Consider the following 24,270-nt stretch of genomic DNA (forward strand, 5'->3'; position numbering starts at 1 on the left):
CTAGTCATAACTGGGTTTCTGAATCTTTCAATCAAAATCCCCGATGAATGCATGTCCCAACAAGAGGGGCCTGCACAAGGGCAGAGGCCTTTTCTATCCAGTTCCCCATTTTATCCTCAGGGCCTCACACAGAGCTCAGAACAAAGCAAGAACTCAAGATATATTTTTGTAGGAATAAAGAAACATCCCTTCTGCTTAAGAACATGCATGCTGATAACTGGCTTATAGTATTATATCACTCTACACATGGAAAGATACATCATGAAAAGAAAAACATCCTAGCAAAATAATGCCCCTGGATCCTTTTTCCAATAACCATGTTACATGCTCTCTGTTCAGAACTCAGCACTGAGTGACCGTGTGACATTTATCAGGCAATGAAACCCCTTTGGGAGACTGTGACCTATGTCTACATTAACATAGAAAAGATGCAGAAATTTTACAAAGTCAAAATTCTGCTACAAATGTCATAAAAGAACTATAAGCATTTCTGAGTCAACTGCTCTGACTGATGAAAACCTTGTATGTAATTAATCTCCCCTATTATATAAACTCTCTATTAGAATTCCCTTTTATTGTAGACTGAATGTTTGAGTCAAGCCCCGCCCCCCCATTCATATGTTGAATCCCTAACCCTCTATGTGATGGTATTGAGAGGCGGAGCCTTTGAAAGGTAATGAAGCTATGAGGGTGGGGCCCCATGATGGGATTAGTGGCCTTTTAGGAAGAGTGGGAAACACTAGAGCCTCTTCTCTCTACCATGGGAGGACTCAGGGAGAAGGTGGCCATCTGCAACCCAGAAAGAGGGCTCTCACCAAGAACTGAGTGTGCTGGTACCTTGATCTTGGCCTTCCCAGCCTCCATACCTATGAGGGATAAATGCCTGTGTTTCAACCTTTCAGTCTATGATATTTTGCTATGGCAGCCCAAGATTATTCATACACATTTATTTTCAAATTTACTCATGATCATAGTTTGAGGGCTTCCTGCTGGTGGAGACAACAGCTGACCTCTGGTTTCTTCTTATCTGCTCCACTTCAGCCAAATGCCACATGGCAAGATGATGAGATGTCCTTGTGGCTCCCTCAATGAATCAGCCACCCACCATGCTCTCATTTCAGCAACATCTGTGTGAAATTTACTCTCTGTTGAGTGTTTCAAAGCAGACTGCAACTTGGTGATACTGGAACTTTAACAGACCGCTGTTTATTATAGCATTATCTTTAATAAGATACTTATTGTTTAAATTCCTGTGAGCTCCAGGAGGAACATGCATTCCCTGCTGAACACAGCTCTTGGGAAATGGTGAATAATCTGGCAAAGCAGACATTGGCAAGCAAGTCTCAGGGGACAGATGCTGTGTGCAAGGCAAGCAGCTCCTCGGGGCGGAGGCTGGCAGTCTCTGTGCCTCGGAGCGGGAAGACATCAGGTGCCTAGCCTTACTTAATGAAAACATAAAAGACTCCACTTAATTGCTCCAAGATTATGCAGGAGGTTTTTTCCCCCTTCTTTTAGGTTGAGCTTGTTAATTTGTACAGCTGTGTTGCTGGCACAATTGCAGCCTCGAGTCCTGTTTTCACAACTTGTAAGCAAAATTAAAACTTCCCTTTTTAATTAAAATTCAAACCAAGCCAGAGTTAAATTCCTATTGCAAAGTAGAGGCCTGGGAAGGCTCCCAAATGAACACCTGCTTCACGGCAAGATGGCCAGACCCTGACAAATGCACTCATTGGAAGGTGCTGCTGGTGGCCCCTAAGGATAGGTTCCCGACATCCGTGGTGCGTTGGCCATTTTGGCCCCTTCTTCCAAGGGCAGTTGGCTCCAGAGGGGGAAAACTCAAATTCCAATTTTCCATTTCCTACACCTTTCAGTCAGAACTTAACTCCTCCAATGATGACTTGTTCCTTTCCCCGATTATAACAATAGTATCAATAATAATAATAACAAAGGCAAACTCTTGTGAGGAAGTTTAAATACCGTATGTCTCACATCACCATTCCCCACTTCGGGCAACTCTGTGAATGACTGTATTGAGAAAGATGCCTGGTGCATGTGCACGAGGGGGTGCAGATGCCACATAGCCATTCCTATCCTGCACCTGACGATAGATTTAATAGCTTTTTAATTGGCACATAGTTGACATGCAATATTATATTAGTTTTAGGTGTACAACCCAGTGATTCGACATTTAAATACCTTACAAATGATCACCGTGGTAAGTAATAAACAAATGTCACCAAATAGTTACTACACCACTTCTGACTGTATTCCCTATGCTGTCCATTACATCCCCATGACTTACTTATTTCATAACTGGAATTCTGTTCCTCTTAATCCCCTTCACTTATTTTTCCCATGCCCTCACCTCCCTCCCCTCCGACAACCATCAGTTTGTTCTCTGTATCAATGGTCAGTTTCTATTTTGTTTCGTCTGTTCCTCTGTTTTGCTTTTTAGAACATTTCATTTTCTCCAAAAGGAAGGGGGACCAGTTTTAACCGCGGACCCTAAAGGAACATATCACATGTCCCTTTGTCTGAATCATAACCCTCCATGCAGGATACTCACCTGGATACTGCCGGAAAAAGCCCTTTGCACTTCCAAAGTACTGCCATATGAGAGACGGGTCACGGTCAAAGTTATCCACAAAAACTTTGTTTAGGGATTCAGACCAATAAACACCATTGACAATTGCTGGGTCTGGGGGGGAAAAAAAGAAAGAAAGAGAGAGAAGATGTTACAAACCCAAGTGAGAGAACCTGGCTGGCATTGCATAGCTGGCGGTGACAGGCAGGAGGCCACCTTGCTGAAAGCCACAAAGACAGTGACAGCCCCTGGAAACTCCATACATCAGGGTGTCCCCATCCTGCCCTGCAGGAGTCCTCCAGCAAGTGGGAGCCCTCCCAATGGCTCCTTCCCTGAAAGGCACATCCCTTTATTCTCATGTGGCCCACAGTTCTCAAGGGAGCAAAGAGAGACCTTAGCATTTTTTTACACGTTTCCCCCTCCTGAGCCTGAACTCAGCTTAACAATAGGAAAAACGTGTGTGTGTTTTTTCTCACTGCAGTTACCTCAGCCAACACAGTCTCGTTCAATTCTCTCCACCTCAGCCCTAGAAGTTTGCTTTTCTTTTTTTTTTTAAAAAAAAAAAGGTAAGTAAATTGGAATTGTGCAAGTAAATCTCTCCACATTTTTTGATCAGCAGTGTGTGCGCAGGAGGGAAGGCACCACCTCACTGAGCTCTTCTGCTGGACTCCTTTGAGCGGCCCGTGGCAGAAACTCCAAAAACGTATGGATTGGTGAAGAGAGGGCTGGTTGGCTGGATGGGTGATTAAAACGAAGATTACAGACAGCTGTCTACTCTCTGACCCGCTATCCCAGGAGCAAATCCCTCTTCCTCACCCTGGGCCGCCCAAAGATAACCCCTTGTCCCACACATAAGAATGAAGGGAAAGGGCACTGAAGGAGAACGGACAAGATTTCTGGCATACTGGTGGAAGCAGGGTGGAGCAGCGAGGATGTCATGACTGTCCACTTTTTGTTTTCTTAATCTCTGAAACTCCTGTTTCAAAATGATACCACATTAAGCAACATTCCGTTCTAACTGGGGAAATAACTGCCCAGTCCCAGTCTGATTGAGGGTAAGACTAACAACAGGATGAGCATATTAATAACTACGGAGAGGAGGAGGAGAAACCTTTCAGTGCTTCCTGTGGGACAGGCACTGTGCTATTTTATCTCCTACCACCCTACCTCAGCCCTCCAAGACAGGCTGCCTCGCTACCCTGCAGGCTACACAAGTGGAAACTGAGTGAAGAAGGTTAGGTTCCTCCTATCGGCACTCCGCTAGGAAGTGACAAAACCTCTGATCAGTGTTTTCCTTATTTGTAAAATGGGGGTAATAATGCCCACCATCAAAGGCTGCTTGGAAGGTTAAAATAATTGACAGAAAAAGGCCAAGGGCATTCCTAATGCCATCTATGGAGGTATTTCACTGGCCTGAAGTCCCACACCCTCCCCAGAGCTCCCTGTGGGACTCCAAGCCACAGCAATCCCACCGTGGCGTCCTTATTCCAAATACTCATCATCACGCACAGCTGAGGGGATGAGGAGAGATTGGGGTCACTCCAGTCCTCAATCTCATGGTAAGACAATGAGATAAATCATATCAGAAATGTTCATGTGAATTAGGTACACTGACTTGCTCACTAAAATGCATCCTATTCCCCCCACCCTCCTCCACACAATCTGCCCTCTGCCAGCTGGCTGCCCCCAAAATGTTCACCTGGAGAGGCCCCAGCAGAGCCCACAAGGGCTCCTGACCCAGTGGGCATTCATGGTGTCTTGTTGTATTGTCTTACCTCTGGCTGCCTTATTTTTCCAGATCACTTACTAGGACTCAATAGGCAGTTGGGATTCTGACTTTCATTCTAACTCTTGTGAACAATAATAACCACATCACAGGCTAGGAGAGTGAAAATGACCAATTCAACCTTTTGCCGCAAGTAATTTTAAGAAAGACTTGATCTTTACAATCCTGGAAAATGGAGCCCTTTATTGTTCCTGTCCAAGCTTGACAAAAATTATTCTGACTCACTCTCTGCTACTAAAGCCCCTTAAATTAATCCTCAAAGATGCAAAGACAATAATGACACTGAAAAAAATCTATGGTTCTTGCCTCCTCCATCAATGGCCTCAATTATGTCAGTGTCATATGAAAACCTTTCACAATTAGAAGCAAAAATTCCAATTCGCGAGCTGTCTTAACATGTTAAGGAGTCAAACAGTTTCCAGTTAGAGCATTCTTTTTTCTCGGGAGTGGTTTCTTTGGGGCTGGTAAGAGTCGGTCCTTGCCTCCAGGCGGTCCTGGAAACCTAAGATTACCACGTGGGGAAGGGTGAGTACATTCAGAAATGGTGGTGGTCTGAGGATCGCTTTGCCCACATCATTTGGACCTCAGATCTTGCTATGAAATTATGCCTCGTCAAGAAAAGGGGGCCTCAAATTTCCTAGGGCGTGGTGAGCAAGAGAAGCAGAACCACTAAAAGATATGATCTAGTTTAAATGGAGACTGTTGCACACACCTATTTCATCAAATATCTCAAATAATCACAGTGTATTGATTTCACAAGCTTCTTTATCAAACAAATTAATAGAAGAAAAAAATCTTGAATTACTGTCCATTGTTACCATCACCTAAGAGATAGAAGAGAAAAACAGGAAAATGATGTCATCATTAAGTGGGGCATTCATCTAAGTATTTGGGATTTAAAAAGACTTCAGTTAAAAATGGTTTTCCCAGCTCATTGCCAGAAAGCAGAAGTGAAGGAGCCCAAAGGGTCATGCACCCCATGTACCCAGGACCCCAGCCTTTCCAGCATTGACTGAGGAGGAGGTAGACATTACCTGGGTGTGGACAACTTCCCAGCCTAATGTTCCCTCCGTGCTTGCTGAGCAGATTTGCTTTCTTAAGGTCACTTGTAAAAATGACAGCATCCTCCTTAGTGGCAGGTTTACTGTGTTTCAAAATTTGTGTAAAAGCCCCCTTTGCTTCATTTAGGATTTTCCAAGAGTCCTAGATTAATTTGAGCATTAGCTTTCACCTCCACCCTTAATCGTCTTAGGGGTTTAATGTACTGTATTAGCTTCCTGTGGCTGCTATAACAAAACACCACAGACTAAGTGGTTCAAAACAGAAATTTATTTCAGAGGCCAGAACGCCAAAATCACGGTTGGCAGGATTGGATCCTCCTGGGGCCCTGAGGAACAGTGTGCCCCATGCCTCTCTCCTAGCTCCTGGTGGCCCCCAGCAACCCTTGATGTTTCCTGCCTTGTAGATGCATCACTCCAACTCCTGCCTCCATCTCTATATGGCCTGTCCCCTCTATATGCCTTTGTCCAATCACCTCTCCTTTTCTTTGAAGAAACTAGCCATTGGATTCTGGGTCCACCCTCAATTCAAGATGATCTCATCTCAAAATCTTTAACTTAATTACATCTGCAAAGATCCTATTTCCAAAATAGCTCACATCTGCAGGACATACAGGAGGTCGCTGCTCAACCCAGTACAGGTACTCTCTTACTTATCCTATAATACACCCATATTCCATAGTTTGTGTGTATTCCTTTTTAAACCTAGCTTAATAAATGCAGGCTTTTACCCTACAAAGGACGTTTAAAGGTCTTCTTCCTTTTCTTCTTTATGGGGACAATTCAGATTTTTATGTCTGTATTATAATTTTATGAGCTTCCTGACTTATGTCATGGGTCCAACCTGTAATGTACAAAATTGGGTTAAAATATTTTCCTTAATGTATAGTGTATGTGTCAATGCTCAGCCTTCTGTGCTCAGTATAGCGAATGCCACATAACACAGTCATTTTACCCAATGTTCTTGCCCATTCCACATCAATTTATTATTCATGTTGGTCAATACGAAGTCCAGGAATAGCAGTTCTGCTATCTCCTGAGAGATTAAATCCCTTCCGATGCCAGTCAAAATTTATCAGATGTTCAGCTTTTAGTAAAATAGATGACTAGCAGATGTTTAGAGAGTGAGAGTCCCACACCACCTCTGTGATCAATTTGCAATTGGTATTTGAAAAGCATCTCACACATCTCAGATCTGTCTTTGTAATGTATCATATAACCCATCAAAAATCACCTTTGCAGCCCTAGCTGGTTTGGCTTAGTGGATGGAGCGTCGGCCTGCGGACTCAAGGGTCCCAGGTCCGATTCTGGTCAAGGGCACATGCCTGGGTTACAGGCTCGATCCCCAGCGGAGGTTCTGCAGGAGGCAGCCAATCGATGATTCTCTCTCATCATTGATGTTTCTATGTCTCTCTCCCTCTCCCTTCCTCTCTGAAATCAATAAAAAATATACTTTTAAGAAATCACCTTTGCAGTTTCCTTCTTTTATTCTCCCCAAATAACTGCTCTCCCCCATGGCTGGCACTTGGTACAGGAGGGTCACCTGGTGTTACACATGGCTAACGTTCTCTCCACACACCCCCTCCTACACACAGTCACACAACTTTCCATTTCAGTTCTTTATCTTTGAAGGAATAGCCCCTTTGGTCATCATTTTTCAGTCAACAGTCCCATCTCCCGAGTCCTGCTGGAGATGACCAGCCCTTTGGGTTCAAGCAAATCGATGAATGTAAGCACTTAGCACAGCCAATGGCACATCCAAAATGCTCCCCAAAGGGGGCTGTTATTTACTCTGTGCATTAGTAAATGAATAAATAAGAAGAACTCCCAACATTTGTCCCTGTTCGCTACAGAGGGTGTCCCCAGGCAGCACCCTCCCAACAGTGGGCGTCCCTGTTCCCTACAGCAGGTATCCCTGGGCAGCACTCTCCCTACAGTGGTGGTCCTGGGCAGCAGCCTCACAGAGCTGTGAACCAGTCTGGGACTCAGGCTTTGGAGATGGAGTTCAGGGTTTGAGTCCTCACTGGACACTTGTTAGCTAACAGCTCTGCACTGTGACAACTTCCCTGAGCTGCCACCCTCATCTGTAGAAGGAGATAGAACTGGCCCTCCCTCAAAGGCTGCTGAGAAAAGGCATGTAAGGTGGGAGGCCTCTTAACCCTCAGAGGGGACTGCACTGGTCTCATGCCATTCTATGATGAGCCCCAACCCCGGGGCAGCTCAGTGGTTCTAAAACTGTCCAGGTGGGGTTCTCCCTAATCTCATCCACCCTTCCTCAAATTATCAGGGCAAGGTCCTGTCCATGGATCTTTCATTCATTTGATCTGTCAAGGAACATTTATGGAGCATCTACTCTAGCAGGCATTCAGCCCTGAGCCAACAGACTGTGAAGCTGACATTTCAGTCTGAGGGGGGGAGACAATGGACAAATAAGGAGAATTCCAAGTAGAAATGGGTGTCACAAAAGCAACAAAAAGGAATGGTAAGCTACTTGTATGGAAAGAAGGAAGGGGAGTGACTCAAAATGGATGGTCAAAGATGAACACTTTGAGGAGAGACCAGAATGCTAGGTAGGCATCAGCCCAAAAATGCGGTGGCCAACAAGAGCTTTCTAGGCAGAGGGAGCAGCACTTCAGACAGCCCTGAGCTGGGAAGAAACCCGTATTTTGAGAAACAGCAAATCAGAGCATGTTGCTGGGGTCAGGGGAGAGGTGCAAGGTGGGCTGGAGGGTGGGCAGGCCAGAGCAAGCATGGGTTTTCTGCCAGGCATACATTCCAAAGAGACCTGACCTATGCTCCACTAGCGCCAAGGCCCCTCACATTTTTACTCACAGTCCTCCATTCAGATCCTTTTTCTTCTGAACTCTACAGTGAGCAGAGCCTGCTTCCTCTTTCCAGGACACCTCTTCTAGCATCAAGGATCTTCATGGAGTTTCCTCTCCAGACCTCAAAGTCATTGATACACACCCATCTTTTCCCTCAATATTGTTTACTCTCCAGTGAATTAATAGTACTGGGTTGATTTAAACTTGCTACTTTCTGCCGCAAAAGATGGGTCCATTTCTAGAGAATTTGAGTATATTTGAGAGATTATAGGCTAATGTGGAACTACTATTACCCAGAAACCATTATTTGAAGGGAAAGGACAGAGTTTAGGTTCAACTAGGGTTTGAAGTGTGGCCTTTGTTTTAAAAAAAGGCATTTCCTGACTTGAACAAGGCTGGAGGAAGGACCTTGGGATTTTCCAAAAAAAAAAAAAAAAACTTTTGAAAGTGTGTGTCTTCCGAATTTGAACTCGCACCCAGCCCGGGGAGAGGGCTTTAGCCACGCAGGAGTTGTCCTCAGCACTACATGTTGGATCAGATTCAAGAGGAGAATGGCTGGAGAGTTTTCATGTCTCCCATTTCAGCAAGTAAATGACATCTCTCCTATTCATTCTAAATAGATCATAGATTAAATAATGAATAGTTTCTATGCTAATTATCAAGTACTTATATGTATTGGAAAATAGCCCTTAATGTGTGTTGAATTATAAAGTAGGTTTATTTGCCAAACATTTACTGTTCCTCTAAACTCAGTGATGTGCTAGATATTAAATGCAGGTTTCACATTTAATTCACAAAGCTGTAGCCAATTTCTGGCAGCCCTGGGACAGGAGGGACGAAGAGAATGGCCCAATGCTGAACCTCTCTAGATGAAGTTGGGAAGCAAAATGAATGGCAAACAGGTACCCCTACCGGCCTGGCAAATCTAGAGAGTGCTCTGGACTCTCAGTGTGCTAGGCTTCAGGGGTCATTCGCAGGTCACATCAATGACTAAAGTCTTCTGTTTGTTTGCTTTTTGCCTTAAATATATGAATTTTAAAGAGTCCTCCTCTCCCTTAACATACTATAAATCTTCTTCCTGGTCACTCCTTATTCTCCTAGAATAAACCACTCCCCAGTCTTAAGAAGAAGAAAAGTATATAATAGAAATAAAAACAATGATGACGACATTGACAGCAGCAGAGATTGTCATTTCCAGAACATTTACAATGTGCCACGCAATATGCAGGACCCTTTCCAGGTAGGTACAAACAACTCTCCCTAGCCCCACTTTACAGATAAGAAAAGTGATCCTTGGCGCATTGAAATCCATTGCCTGAGAATATCACCTTCCTAAGGTAGAGATTAGCTAAATTCCTTGTCCAAACTATTATCTGGAAGAAGACTTGAGGGGAGGCTGTGAGCTCTATTTACTACCTCCCAGAGAGACGCAGAGGGAAGAGGAATGGGGTGCCTAGAAACGTACGGTCTGGACACCAGGGAACAGGTGGCTCATAGCAGGCTGAATGCCCTCAGCTGTCAACAAATGAAGTGGGAGGTCGCTGGAGAGGGGGACTGGGATTAGGCAGTCTTTGGGCCCTGACATGGCAGCTCTGCACCTGATGCTGGGGACAGTGAGTTGAAGGGGACATAGTGGGTGAAGACAAGGCAATGCTGGAGACAAGAGCCCTTCTGCAAAGCCCCTTATGCTTCCGCCTCAGCATTTCTGTGCAAAGCTGTCAGTGAGGCTATGCCATCACCATAGGCATTTGGACTTGGGATCTAGAGTGAAGATGAGCACCATCAAGGCGCTTCTGACTCTAAAACAGCATTTGATAAATTGCAGTTAAGCTGGTACTCACTAATGTAAAACACCCCTTGTGACATGTGATATTGTGGCACTCACTGAGTCTCCCTGGAGGTCTACAGCATAAAGCTGAAGAAGCAGAGCCTACCTCCTTCCTAAGGGTTTGCTCTGGTTGGAAAGGGAATAGACTCCTCTTGGACAGGTTTGGAGATGGGGTGAGCACAGTCACCCTCTTCCCACCAGCATGTATGAAAACACCAACCTTGCATGGCCCTCACAGGGGCTCCCTGGAACTCAGTGTCCTTCTCTTAAATCTGTTCTAAATACCATGGCCAGACCACCCACCTTGCCCCAGAAACAGCGGTAGTTCCTGCTATCCCATCATGCAGATTAACCATCATTGCCTGGTGCTCCAAGCCACTCTGATCCAGCCCAGGATCCCTTTCAAATCTGCTTGCCCTCCAACACTCAACTACATACACCCAATTCACGACCCTGGCCAATCTCACTGAGGCCTTTCCCTTTTTTCCTTCTAATGATTATATTTATAGTAGCTGTTACTACTACTACCATTGGACAACCTGCTGAAGGGTATAAATCATGGCCTGGCCAGTGTGGCTCAGAAGTTGAGTGTCTACCTAAGAACCAAGAGGTCACGGATTCGATTCTGAGTCAGAGCACATGCCTGGGTTGTTGATCCTCGGTAGGGGGTGTGCAGGAAGCAGCCAATCAATAATTCTCTCTCATCATTGATGTGTTGTTTTGTTTTTTATCTCCCTCTTCCTTCCTCTCTGGAATCAGAAAAATCCTATATAATAAAAAGGGAATATGCAAATTAACCCTTACACCCTCACAAGATGGCTGCCTATGACCGACGACCAAACGACTGAACAGCAGGCTGCGTGGGGCGACCAGGCTGGCGGGGAGGGCAGTTGGGGGTGACCAGGCAGCATGGAGGGGGCAGTTAGGGGTGACCAGGCTGGCAGAGGGGGGCAGTTGAGGGCAACCAGGCCAGCATGGGGGCAATAAGAGGTGACCAGGCTGGCGGGGGGGGGGGGCAGTTAGGGGAGACCAGGGCGGTGGGGGGTGTACTTGGGGGCGACCAGACCGGCAGGGGGGGCAGTTGGGGGCAATTAGGCTGGCAGGGGGGACAGTGAGAAGTGACCAGGCTGGCAGAGGGGGTCACTTGGGGATGACCGGGCCAGTGGGGGAGCAGTAAGAGGCAACCAGGCAGGCAGGCAGGTGAGTGATTAGGAGCCAGTGGTCCAGGATTGTGAGAGGGACGTCCGACTGCCGGTTTAGCAGTTGGACATCACCCAAAAAGTCCTGGATTGGAGAGGGTGTAGGCTGGGCTTAAGGGATCCCCACCCCGTGCATGAATTTTGTGTACTGGGCCTCTAGTATAATTTATAAAACTCAACACCAAACAAACAAACAACCCAATCAAAAAGTGAGCAGAGGACTGAAAATACACATCTCCCAGAAAGACATATGAAAAGCCAATAGATATATGAAAAGATGTTCAACCTCACTGGTAATTAGGGAAATGCAAATCAAAACTACAACGAGATATCACCTTACACCTGCTACAGTGGCCATTATCAACAAGACAAGCAATAACAAGTGTTGGAGAGGTTGTGGAAAAAAGAGAACCCTCATTCTCTGCTGGTAGGACTGTAGACTGGTACAGCCACTATGGAAGCAGTCTGGCGAATCCTCAAAAAATTAATTGAACTACCCTATGACCCAGCAATCCCTCTCCTGGTTATATGCCCAAAAAACTCGAAATCATGTATTTGCAAAGGTATATGCAACCCTATGTTCACTGAAGCATTATTCATGGTAGCCAAGACATGGAAACAATCAAAGTGTCCTGTGATAGAGGAATGGATAAAGAAGTTGTGGTACATATACATAATCGAACACTACTCAGCCATAAGAAAGGACAAAATAGTGCCATTTGCAACAACATGGATGGACCCTGAGAACATTATGCTAAGTGAAATAAGTCAGTCAGAAAGAGCTAAGAACTATATGATTTCACTCATATGTGGGATATAAAATTGAAATCAATGCACACAAACAGCAGTATGGTGACTGCCAGAGGGAAGAAGGAGGGGGTAGAAGGGGGCCCCAATATAAGGTGACAGGAGAAGATTTGACTTTGGGTGGTGGGCACACGGTGCAATATACAGATCTTGTAACATAGAAATCCACACCTGAAACCTATATTTTCATGTTGACTAATATCACCCTAATCTATTTAATAAGTAAATGTTTTCAAATAAATATTTTATATGTATATGTGACATGATTTATACCCTTTATATGTATATAAAGGGTATAAATCATGTCACATTTTCTAATATCCCAGGAGCACTTAGCCCCTGTTTTGGATGGAGTGTGCATTTATTCATTCGTTCAGAAAATATTTGCTGAGTGTTTACTATGTTTCCAGGCACTGAGCTAGGAGTTGGGGGATAAAGCATTGAGCATAACCAGACATGGATTTTAACCCTATGGAACATGGAACGTACAGTCCATGGGGGAAGCGAGCTCCCTTGCTTGGTGCTCCTGTGACCACACAGTGCCAGTGGCCCTACACCCCTCATTCTCCATCATGCTCACCGCTATTGGGAAGGCCCACACTGTCTCAAGGGTGAGGGAACCAAGGTCCAGTGAGGGACGACCACACAGCCAGTGAGAAACTAGGCCGTCCTTTCACCTAAGATGCTGGTCGGAGGAGAGCAGGGCACGCTCCCTCAAAGTACAGCCAAATGCACTCCTACCCATTAGTCAATAGCACCTAAAAATGTCTATGGCCCCTGAAGCTGTGCCCAATGGTCCCACAAAGAAGCAATTCTGGAGAAAACAGATGTTATGACAAGTCACACATAATCAAGGGCAACACCCAGTCAGAGCACACAGAGCTGCCAGCATTCAGTGAGAACCCATTCCTGATACTCAGACCGTCTCCTCTCATTACAACCTTTCAGAAGAGAGAAAAAAATTTAAACAGCCCTTCCTTCCATCTTCCGGACAGGCCTGGCTCCCAGGAAAATATGATTTTGCGAGCCTGCCATCTGTGCCGATGCTATCAGCTTTTTATTGATATTTAATATAAACACAGCCCCGAGGCCAGCAGGTACCTTGACAGGGTCTGAAATATAATTGCCAGGGAACTGTACAAATGTGTGTAGCAATTAAGGAGCTGTCAAGGATATTGCTGGTGGGAAGACGCAGAGCTGTGGGTTGGACAAGGCAGCAAGCACCGGGTGGGAGGCTGAGGGAGCCAGGGCTGCAAAGAGGGACCGGGCAGCAGGCCTGTACATCACTGCTGCTGTGGGCCCAGCATCACACACAGGAAGGAGATACGTGGATTATGGACATTCAGAAAGGGAAATGGAGCAAGTTTAACTACTGTTTGCTTTCAACACCCACAGGCCAAGAGAGAGCTGACTCTCCTACCTACTGTGACATTTATATTGCAGAGACCACATGCAACCTTGAGCCTGGGTCTTCAGAGAGGCCCGGGTGGGGGGACATGAGGGCCGGATGGAATGGGAAGGGGGCCCCGTTTCTGAGAGCTGTCACAAAATTGAATTGTGGGTGAGAAAGACAGGGTGGATGGGAAAGAAAGTGGGTTCTGAGCAGGGAAGAAGGAAAGATGTGCCCACTGAAGGCAAAGGTCCAACAGAAAGGAGATGGAGGTGAGCCTTGAGTAGGAAGCAAGAATGCCGTAATGCCATGTGCCAGTGCAGGTCCTATCCACACCTATGCTGTGAGTGACTTAACAGGCAACACTGGTGGTGGGGACGGAGTCATCACAGTGCTAGAGGTGTAGACACAACCTCCCCTCTGTACCAGGATCTGTTCTCTTCCTCTGAGATGTCCTGGAGCCTTGGTTTTTGTGCCTGGAAGAGGTGGGATGAGGAAGGGAGTGATGTCTTAATGAATGGCCTAGCTGTGCCTTCATTGGTCAAATGGAATGCTGCTATCTGGGCTTACAAATAGCTGCCAATAGGGTAGCAGAATAAAGAGTTTCTACTATAATTATGTCAGCGCAACCTCTACTTCTTCAAGTTGGGCATCTGTCCAGTTGAAGGAAACAAACACCCTACTCAAAATTCTTTAAGAAATACTGGGCCACCGAACTGAGAAGATGAGGAGTAGGAATGGCTGAAAGGGCAGACTGATCTAGATTACCAATGGCTTCACCAAGGACCTGGCTTCCAACTTTCTTTCTATTTTGCATCCTCCTGAACTGGCTCCTTCCTGAGACCCTTCCTCTCACACACCCTGGCCTTTCAACCTATAGCCTTTGCCCCAGCATCTGCAGCTTATCCCTGTACAGCACCAGGAAACTGCTGCAGCCCTCACAGCCATCCATCTTTCCTCCATGCTTCTCCGGGGGTAAGATGTGAAATCTTCAAATATTTCCGTACTTTCCATGGGCTCTGACCATTGTAGACCCGTCCCTGAACTAGCCCACACAGAAGTGGGATGAGGCATGCTGAGCAATTGCTTAAACTTGTTACGACTTGGGTCTGAATGCAAGCCCACTAGCCATGAAAGATGGGGTCCTAAAAGAAATTCAGGGTACCACAAGGAGGAAGAGGAGGTATGGACCCAAACCATAAACAACTCCCACTTCCCAACATGGTCACAATCACCCAAAGAGTCATCTCAGAGGCCACAAAGCCCATGTGACTTAGGACTTCCCCAAGCACTAATTTGGTTAAAGAATTTAAATCTGGCAGAACCATACCCCAAGTGAAGCATTTCATAGCATACTATGGTGCAAGAAATATGCTGAGCATTCTAAAATTGCATGAAAGATAGAAAGAACTTTATCAAGGAAAGTTTAATGCAAAAGACAGATCACTGGGGATGAAAAGAAAAATCAAAGAAGAGAAAAAGAAGTGCTTCATGGGAAATAATGCTTCAAGACCTGCTGATAATGCTACAAATAACAATGAAAAATAATAAAATGCCATTTCTACTAAAGTAAAACCAAACAGGCCATACATATTTAACAGGAACTGCACCAAGAGAGAAGCTGACTGCTATAAAAATGATGTGTGACAAGGACAGGCCTTCAGAAATGGAAGTTGATCTCCAAAAACCTTCAAGGACAGAGCTACTTCCAAATTTTAGCTGGCATTGTTTAAATAAGAGAATGCTTTTAACTCAAGGTTTGAGAAATCTTTTCTTAAAAAATTTTGTAGTCCAAAGGTTATTTTCATATTTTAGAAATAAATTTATTTAGAAAGAGCTAGTAATAAAGATGGTAAAATTTTTATATTATGATGGTGGTCTGATTTAATTGTTTGGAACATATTTTAAACTGCCAGAAGTACAGAATAAATTAAACCTCCAGTAACATTTTAGAGTCCTAACACATTTGATGACTAATTTTATTATAGTGGCTAACTAGAAATAAGACAAGCCATCTATGCAGCTCATATCCAATTAAGCTTTTTTATTTAATCTGCCATGATTTCACTCTTTGGTCTGCTTGATTATTATTAAATAGCTTGGTTCTATTTTGTATGTGAATTAAAGGACACATAAATTTAAAGTTGCTGATATTTCAATAGCATTTACATGATTAGAATATAATGAGATGTTTGTAAGAACTGAAGCTATATTACTCAAGGAATGTCCCAAAGCTAGGACCATCCATGATGCCAGGGCAAGCGTACAAGATCAACATAAAGAAAGCTGGCATGGTCACTGGAAGGTCAGGAGATAGGCAGACTCAACAAAAAATACAAAATATGTGAAGAGAAGATAATAAGCACATTTCAAAACAACAGCCCATAATAAAGGGCAGAAATATTTAAGAGAACATATTACTTAAAACAGATATTTGATTTAATTTTTAGTTGTTCAATATTTGTTCTCAAAGACATATTATGTATTAGCCATGTATTTATGGAGACCTCATCTCTTACAATTGAATTAGGCATGAGCACAGTTCATTACATATGGGATCAGTATAAATTCATACCAGCAGGCCAATACAATCCTCTTGATTAATGAAAATTCTATTTCAGAAGAAAAGGAAAGGGGGGAAAAAAGGACAAAAAATTGGGCCCTTTCTTCTTGAAAGTAGCTGACTATGGTGCAATGAGGGGTACAAAAAAGTTAATAACTTTCTGGGTCCTTAACTTTCTCCAGACATTATCTTTAAAGCAAGAGGGGAAAAGTTCAAATGCTTAAAAATCTCCCCAAAATTATTAGCAACAACAATATGGAAATATATAACAGATGCACAAAGGCATCTTGGGATGAATATATTAAGGACCCACAACTGCAAATTCTAAAATCTATTTAATTGTACCAAAGAAGAAACATAAGAAAGACCGTTTGATAAACAAAATGCAGACAGTATTTTTTTTAAATATCTATGTCTTGAGCCAAGAACGAATCCTCAGTTGGACATTTCAGACACTGACTAGACCACCAGACAGGTCGTGTTGTCACACTGGCCACCTCTGAGAATAGTGACAGGGCCCCAGCCTCGGCCTACGTGGTAAGAGAGTGGAATAATAGAGGTATTCTGTGTGAAGTTTCCACTTGGGGCTTTTTATGTTAAACCAAGCATAGAGCTCTGTTTCGGGGGAAGAGAGTAGAAATCATGCTCTAAAAATAGTTTTATTCTTTACCTTAAAAAATAACTTCTCATTTAATTAACAAAGATATCCTCAATATTTGAAAAAAAATAAAATGATCAGAAAGAAAATGAGAATCCCCCTAATCCTATCAATAGCTGTGTTAACATCTTGATGTGAAACTCTCCTCCCTCATCTGTCTGTGGTAAGACATTAAAGGGCATGTAAATTTAAAGTTTTATTAAAACGCAGTTGGGCTGTGTGCACTCCTTTACATCTAGACCCTCACTTTATATTCCATTTGTCAATTTCCCAGGCCATGCGCACCTCCCTCACTTGTAACATCAGTGAGGCATGCATTTCCAGTGCGGGGAAGCAAGAAGCCTGGTTTCATGAGTGGAATTTTTAGTACCCCGAGTACTTGGAAAGATTTGTTTGAAAATAAATTTAACTTCCTCACAAGTGTAAAGAGGGAAATGTTGGTGAATTGAAAAGCGATGCCTGTGTTATTACTACAGAAATGTACACAAGGCAGCTTGCCATTCCTAATATGTCCAAAATAATGCTCTGACCTCTTTCCCACCCATCTTTCTCCTGTAAAACCAACAGTATCACTGTTTTAAATTTCCGTTGTGAAATACTCCCAAACTTTAAAATAGTCGCAAAATTTGTAAGAAGAAAAATTCCCATATACCCTTCACCTGGTTTCCCCAAATGTTAACCTGCTAGCGAACCACCACAGTCCAATAATCAAAACCACACTGACACTGATAACTAGCACCTAATCTACAGATCTCATTTACGTGTCATCAACTACCCCACCCATGTCCTTAATCTGAGCCTCATACAGGGTCACACAGTTCATTAGCTGTGCTGTCTCCTTCATCTCCTCGGATTCAGGACAGCTCCTCTGTCTTTCTCTGTCTCTCAGGACCCTGGTGCCCCCTTCCCAGGTAGTCCTGGGAGGGTGACTTGAGACACTTGTCTAACGGGGCCCAGAAGAGCCCTGGCTTGTGGGTAGATTCCTGGTGCGGCCATAACAAACTACAACTAACTGGGTGGCTGTAAGCAACAGCATTCTCTTCTCCCACAGTTGCTGAGCCAGGAGTCTCAAATCGTGTTGGTAGAGCTGGCTCTGTCTAGAGGTTCTGAAGGAGAAACTGTCCCATGTCCTTCTTCTACCTTCTGGTCGTTGCTAGCAATCCTTGGCATTCCTGGGCTGCTCTATGCATAACTCTAACTCTACCTCTGTGTGCAGGGCCTTCCTCTCTCTGTGTCTCTGTGTGCCTTTCTCTCTCTCTCTCTCTCTCTCTTTCTCTCTCTCTCTCTCTCTCTCTCTTATTGATTTCAGAGAGGAAGAGAGAGGGAGAGAGAGAAACATCAATGATGAGAATGAATCATTGACTGGTTGCCTCCTGCATATCCCCTACTAGGGATTGAGCCTGCAATCTGGGCATGTGCCCTGACCAGGAATCAAACCATGGCCTACTGGTTCATAGGTTGATGCTCAACCAATGAGCCACCTCGGCCGGACCTTCCTCTCTTCTAAGGCTACTTGTCATTGGATTTAGGTGCCACCCTAAAATCTAGTATAATCTCATCCTGAGGTCCTTAATGAATTACATCAGCAAAAACTCTATTTCCAAATAAGGCCACTGCCTGAGATTCTGAGTGAACATGAATTTTTGAGGGAAACATTATTCAACCACTACAATGTCCTTCAATTTATTTTTTTTTAAATGGATATTTTTGGCCAATAATATAGATTATTGTTATGAGTCCTGCTATACAATTTCTCACATTAACTTAATATGAAACAGCAGGAGCAGGTAAAAAGGACCATTTTATGTCTTAGAATAGCATCGAACAAACTCAAAACACCCATTGTAGGGGGAGATGAAAGCAAATTAAATTGAGTTTTACATTTGCTATTTCAATTATAGAGACGACTCAGTAGCAGTTCCACAGTTCCCTGCTGTTTCTCACTCCGGGTGAAAATGTACCATCATCAGTCTGCTATGAGCAAAGAAACATAAACACTTTGGTCCAGGAAAGCATCAAGGGTTTGATGCTGCTTCTGAATTAGATGCTCTTGTAAGAGATCATTATTTCCAAGAACTGCCAAGACGCTCGCTCTGCCTCGCAGGCCCAGGGAAAAGGACAACTGCCACTTGTTCAATAGCCCGCTGCCACTTGATTAGAGAACGAGATGAGGTTTGCTTTGCAGGATTAGTTCTCTGCAGAAATCCACCAGTGGGGAGACACCAGCTCATCTGCAAACTGGGCCTGCGGTGACGTCACTCCGACCATCAGATTTCAAGCTGAGTAACATGAACAGAGGTCCATCCCTCCAGCACAGCCCCTGATCCTGATCCGCGCTGGTTTACACACCTGGTCCTGAGATACCCGGCCACAGACTGGACGACTCTTAGATTGCTCCCCAACACACCTCACTGGTCTTCAAGGTTAAACCACTTCCTTTCTTAGCAATTTCCTTAACCAGGCAGAGGAGGCCCCCTCTTGCTCACAATTTCTGAGATGCCTGCCCCACCCTCCAGGCTACCAATTTTGAAAAGACAAAGCTTTGGAAAGCGAGACAAGTATTTAAAGCACGCACACACTTAACCTCGCACCATCATACATGTGTCAAATTGGATTGGGATTTCTGGTCTGAGAAGCCAAAGCAGAGGGAGGGAAAGAGACTCAAGCGTCCAGATGGAAACAGGTGAACTCTGTACAAATGCCCTGGGAGCAAAGGAACGCATTTAGCATGCACTTGTATCTCACACACACACTCTCACACCCTCAAACTACAACAGACTGTACACGATATTGATGGTCCTGGAAAAGGTCCATACACTGTTCACCAGTTTTTATTTGAACAAGAATTAACACAGGAAAAGAGAAAAGCTGGCTCAATTTTAAAAACACACCTCCCTAAACATAAGGAGACTGGCCACGTGTGCAGCACTTTCTGTTTGCCTGGCGAAGCACATTCCGTGTTTTGGCTCACTTACTCCTCTGTAACATCGGTCCTCCGTGCACATTTACAAATGTGGACACTGGGGCACTAGAGAGCATAATGTGCACAAGGAGACGCCTTTGCAGGCAGCGGAACCTGAACACAGTCAACAGGCACTGAGCACTCAGGATGTGCCAGGGCATCCATGTATAGCAACACATTCGATTCTCAAAACAACTCTAGAGGGAGTAAGGACCTCATCCCCATTTTACAGATGGGGAAGCTCAGCGTCACCCGATAGCTCTTCTTGACCACATCTATGGACAAAAACCACAGCAAAACGAAAATAAATCACCGGGTCACATTCCCGAAAGTTCTAACTAAAAACAAATTCACAGCTACAGCATGTGAACTCTTTGGGTCCCAATAAGCAAATGAAGCGACAGCCTTGAGAGGCGGGCCTCGGATCTCCCACACGCGGGTGCACCTGGAACAGAGCCAGATGGAGGGCCCTGGGGATCCTGCGCATTTGGTGTGACGCTCAGGGGGATGGAAACAGAGCAGCGCGGGATGACAGCGCATCTCTCAGACAGGGGCCTCGTCTGTGAGGAGGAGACAGCCTTCCCTGGAGGGAGCAGCGACGAATAGCAGAAACTTGGCCTCCTCTCTCCCTGCTCCCCTGGACCCTCAGATTCCTTTTGCAATGTCAGAGGGGGGTCATAGATCCGCTCTGGAGGCTGCCATCGCCACCAGCCTGCTCTCTTTCCTTACCTGGGGGAGGACTCCTTTACTGATGACGGAGGGCGCCTTACAGGGAAGCTGAGAGGAAGGGGAAGAAAGCGATGGAGAAAAAAGAAAACTGCCGAGTGTCCTGGAGTGCATACATAGTGGGGTGGTGTTTGATTCACAGATGGGTGCGCTGAGATGAGTGCCCACCACACCACCAAATACGGCTCTAAGGCAAGCATCATGGGTGCCAGAGGGCAGCCCACAGTGAGGACAGCGGCAGTGCAGCAGGGGCTTCAATCATCTGAAAGGCCAGGGAGGCAAAGTGACCTGTCCAACACCAGTTCTCAGCAGGTCACCCCCAGACTTTACTTCCCAGGTGGACAAAGGGTGGTCACGTAGCTTGGGGGGAGGGGGCATCTCTGGCTGGGATGTTACAGTACATGAGGAGGGCATGGCCCAGTCCTGGGCTTGGTCACAGAGAAGGCGTGGGTGCCCTTCACCACAGACCTCTGCACCAACTGGGACATCACTGCAGGTACTGACCCAGGCCAGACAAAGAGTCCGAGGTGCTGCCCTCCAGCTCAGCTTCCTCACCCCCGCCATCAGCAGCCGCCATGCCTTCCACGTGCTCCCCATCACAGTCTGCTCCAGCGCTGCCTCGCTGTGGGAAGCAGGGGCCTCGCATCAAACCACCCAAATTTAAATGCCCACTTCACTGGCCAAGTGCGCTTGAAGCTGTTCCTACCTGTGGGAACCGGCCTGAATCCCTGCAACACAGGGATACTGTGTCCTCTTCCCACGGTGACCATGAGGACCCGGGCGGCCTCAGGAAGGGTGCTCACAGAGACCTGCCTCCCCAAACATGCCTGCTGCTTTACTCTCCCACCTCTGAGCTGGGCTGCAGGAACGGCCTACACTCCCTGTGGGAATGACTGCCATACATTTACCGTCCTAGTGGGAGAGGCCGCTGAGGGCAGAGCTGGTTGCCTGGGACAGGGCTGCGGAGGAGACATGGGGAAAAGCCGAGTGGAGATGGGTCAAGTTTGGCTGCGTGGCCCGGGCTAGCATCTTCCCCAGGAAGAGTCGGTCAAGGCTTGATCCCAGGTAGCCCTTGTCCAGCTGTGGGGAAGCCCTCACCTCGGCCTCGGGCGGCAGAGCACGTCCTTGGGAGCCTGGTCCCTGTGAGTTGCTGCTATCACTGCCCCATGTGCTGTCCCCATCGGAGCTAAGACTCAGCCCAGGAGCCAGGCCGCCCTGTCCACGTGCCCGGGACACCGGCAGATTCTCCCGAAGCCTCTTCATTTCTCGTGACCGTGGACTCTGGAAGGTGCTCGGAGACTCCAGAGCCCAGGCTGCAAAGGCTGGAGGGGGCAGGGAGGGAGCCCAGGGACCCCTGGGCTGAGTGCTTCCAACCAGTTACCCAGAAGCCCCTGAGTCATTGTGACTTAGGCATTCTTGTGTGTTTACTTGTTTATTTTCCTTCTCCCTACAAGTTTGGCAACTCCATGAGTCCGAGAAGCACGTGATGAGACCTCCCAGTGACACGGAGACTGCAGCTCCGCACTGTCCGGCTCAGGCACACAGACAAAGGAGGGCGGGGCCGAGGCCTGGCTCACTCGCTCAAGGAGCCACTTTTCCATGTGGCAAGTGCGTTGCTTATCTAGACACAGACGGAGGCCACAGTGCCAGTCAGCTCCCTGTGGTTCTTGGCCCACACAACTGAAGGAATGACAGCAAACAAAAGGGGCCAGGAGTGACCCCCATTGCGGAGCCAAATCAAGATGGCAGCTAAGCAGTTTTCTGGCCTGCAGCTCTACTCTGAGCGCGGGCAGAGCCCCTCTCCTCGTCCTCATCGGAACCCAGGAGCAGCTGGGAGCTGCCTCAGGATGGCCTGATGATAAGGGACCTCCCACCCTCTCCTTCCAGGAAGATCCTCAGGCATTTTGGCCAGGACTCAGCTTCGCTGTGGCTCAAGCCTTTGCCTGAGCCATCAATTTGGATACAGGGCAAAGTGCCCAGAGCTCCCTGGCAGGATGGTCCCTGCAAGTGAATGGCACATGGTAAGTATTCAATAAATGGTTGTTAATAAGTGACTCCTATGCGGTGGTGTCATCAACACCCTCGTGTTACAGAGGGCAGGGGAGGACAGGGTGGAGGGCGCAGTGATCCCCCAAGGTCACGCAGCGTGGCAATGAGGGAGTGAAGATTTAACCACACCCTCAAGCACCAGAGCCACTTCTTTCCCACCACGCGCTGGGCCTCTGCGCTGGGAGCCAGAGCGTGGGGTTCCAGGACGAGGGAACCCTGATCTCTCACATGGCCAGTTCATGAGCTCTTCACAGGTGCTCGTCCACACACAGCATCCGTCTCTCCAGGTGGCTGTGCTGTCTGCCCCTCCCCCGCTCCATCTCTCTCTCTGCCTCAGTTTGTCATTAAGATGAGGATAACAATACTGAACTGCCACAGTTGGAGGAAGATGATTGCTATTATCAAGTCATGCCATTTACTGGGCATTTATTAATACATGCCTGGCTCTTCGGGGGCTAGTACTACGTCTCCCTCACCAAGCCATGGTGATGACGGCCCCACTGCACAGGAGAGTGAGGTTAAGTGGCGTTGCCAGAGTTACAGGTGCTGGGCACCTGTGAGCACTCCATGCAGAGCTCCAACCACCTACCCTCAGCCGGCTCACAGAGCAGCAGCCACGTGAGCAAGGAGACAGGAGTGGCAGGGGGACACACTGCTCATCACTGGTCTGCTGACAGGCTGGGGTCTGGAGGAGTTGCAATCAGCAGAGTGTGGATGATCCCTAGTGGGTGACTCCAAACTGTCCTGGAAAATTTCCTGCTTGCTCTCTGCACATCTCAGTTCGTACCCACATGGAGAGTGGTCCAGCTCAACCAAATACACTTCCAAGTACTCCCACACCATCTTTAAAAAGAAGTGTGCACTGCAGAAATTCCAGAAAGGGACAGAGGGACACTTAAAACCACCCTAATCTGATGAGCAGGCTAACACTGGGACATGCCCAAGCCCGCTGCATGCAACGGTGCTCTCAGTGCACACAACTGCCCACATCAACTCTGTGACCTTTCTAGGACTAGAGGGAGGGGCTGAAAACTGGGTGTTTTAATGACTTTTTTCTGCTCAAGGGACATTCAGGCGGAAAGCCCACATTATGAGATAGAATACATACAGCTCAGCCACCGACGCTCCCAAGTAAATAGCTCTGAGCAGTGACATCTCCAAGAGATTCTCTGGAAGTTGGAACTTCTAATTTTCCAACAAATAACCTTTTAGTCCCTTTCATTTGGCCGTTCTACCTGCTGGCCACTTCATCTGTTCTCTAGACAAGAATGCGTTCAGAGCTGACACTGACAAATTGGCCAGCAAAGGTCTGCTCACACCAGGCATTACTCAGCATCCTGACAGCTGACCTGTCCACCCGCTTCTATTCTTAGCAGGTCAGTGAGGCCTGACACGAATCCTGGCTGAGCCAGTTCACCAGCTCACACATCCTATATTCTCTCCACAAACACTCAGCAGCACAAAATGGAATCTCTATAATTATTCATAACTAGACGCCCTTGGCTTGGGCTGTGGGGATTGGGCCAAAACCGGTTCTCCAACATCCCCCGAGGGTCCTGGATTGCAAGAGGGCAGTTCTCAGGTGATGTACCCAGGAATTGGGCTCCCTTCTCTCTGGTTCCAGGTGCATCACCCAAGAACTGCAGCTGCCAAGTCACCACAGCTCAGCTGCTCCTGCACTGAGTGTCTGCCCCCTGGTGGTCAGTGCACATCATAGCTACTGGTCGAACAGTCACTTAGGCTTTTATATACATAAATGTGAAGCTACCGATACTATTTCCCCAACAAAAGCGATGGTCAGAAATGTCGAGCAAGGAAGGTGGCAGCAGCCTACA

At 46.4% G+C, this 24,270-nt stretch overlaps 1 protein-coding gene across 2 annotated transcripts in view; it reads right to left on the reverse strand.

Annotated features, from left to right (window-relative positions):
* CACNA2D3 (calcium voltage-gated channel auxiliary subunit alpha2delta 3) overlaps positions 1-24,270 on the reverse strand; it is an 809,032-nt gene that overhangs the window by 448,377 nt on the left and 336,385 nt on the right. For both annotated transcript variants that reach the window (XR_004971472.1, XM_036331880.1), the window contains exon 6: positions 2,567-2,698. Coding sequence is in view for 1 of the 2 variants with exons in the window: in XM_036331880.1 (XP_036187773.1) it covers positions 2,567-2,698 (132 nt within the window). In the remaining variant the exon portion in view is untranslated. The remainder of the gene's footprint in view (positions 1-2,566; positions 2,699-24,270) is intronic.

Source organism: Myotis myotis, unplaced genomic scaffold, assembly GCF_014108235.1.
Source record: "Myotis myotis isolate mMyoMyo1 unplaced genomic scaffold, mMyoMyo1.p scaffold_m19_p_13, whole genome shotgun sequence".
NCBI classification, from domain to species: Eukaryota; Metazoa; Chordata; class Mammalia; order Chiroptera; family Vespertilionidae; genus Myotis; species Myotis myotis.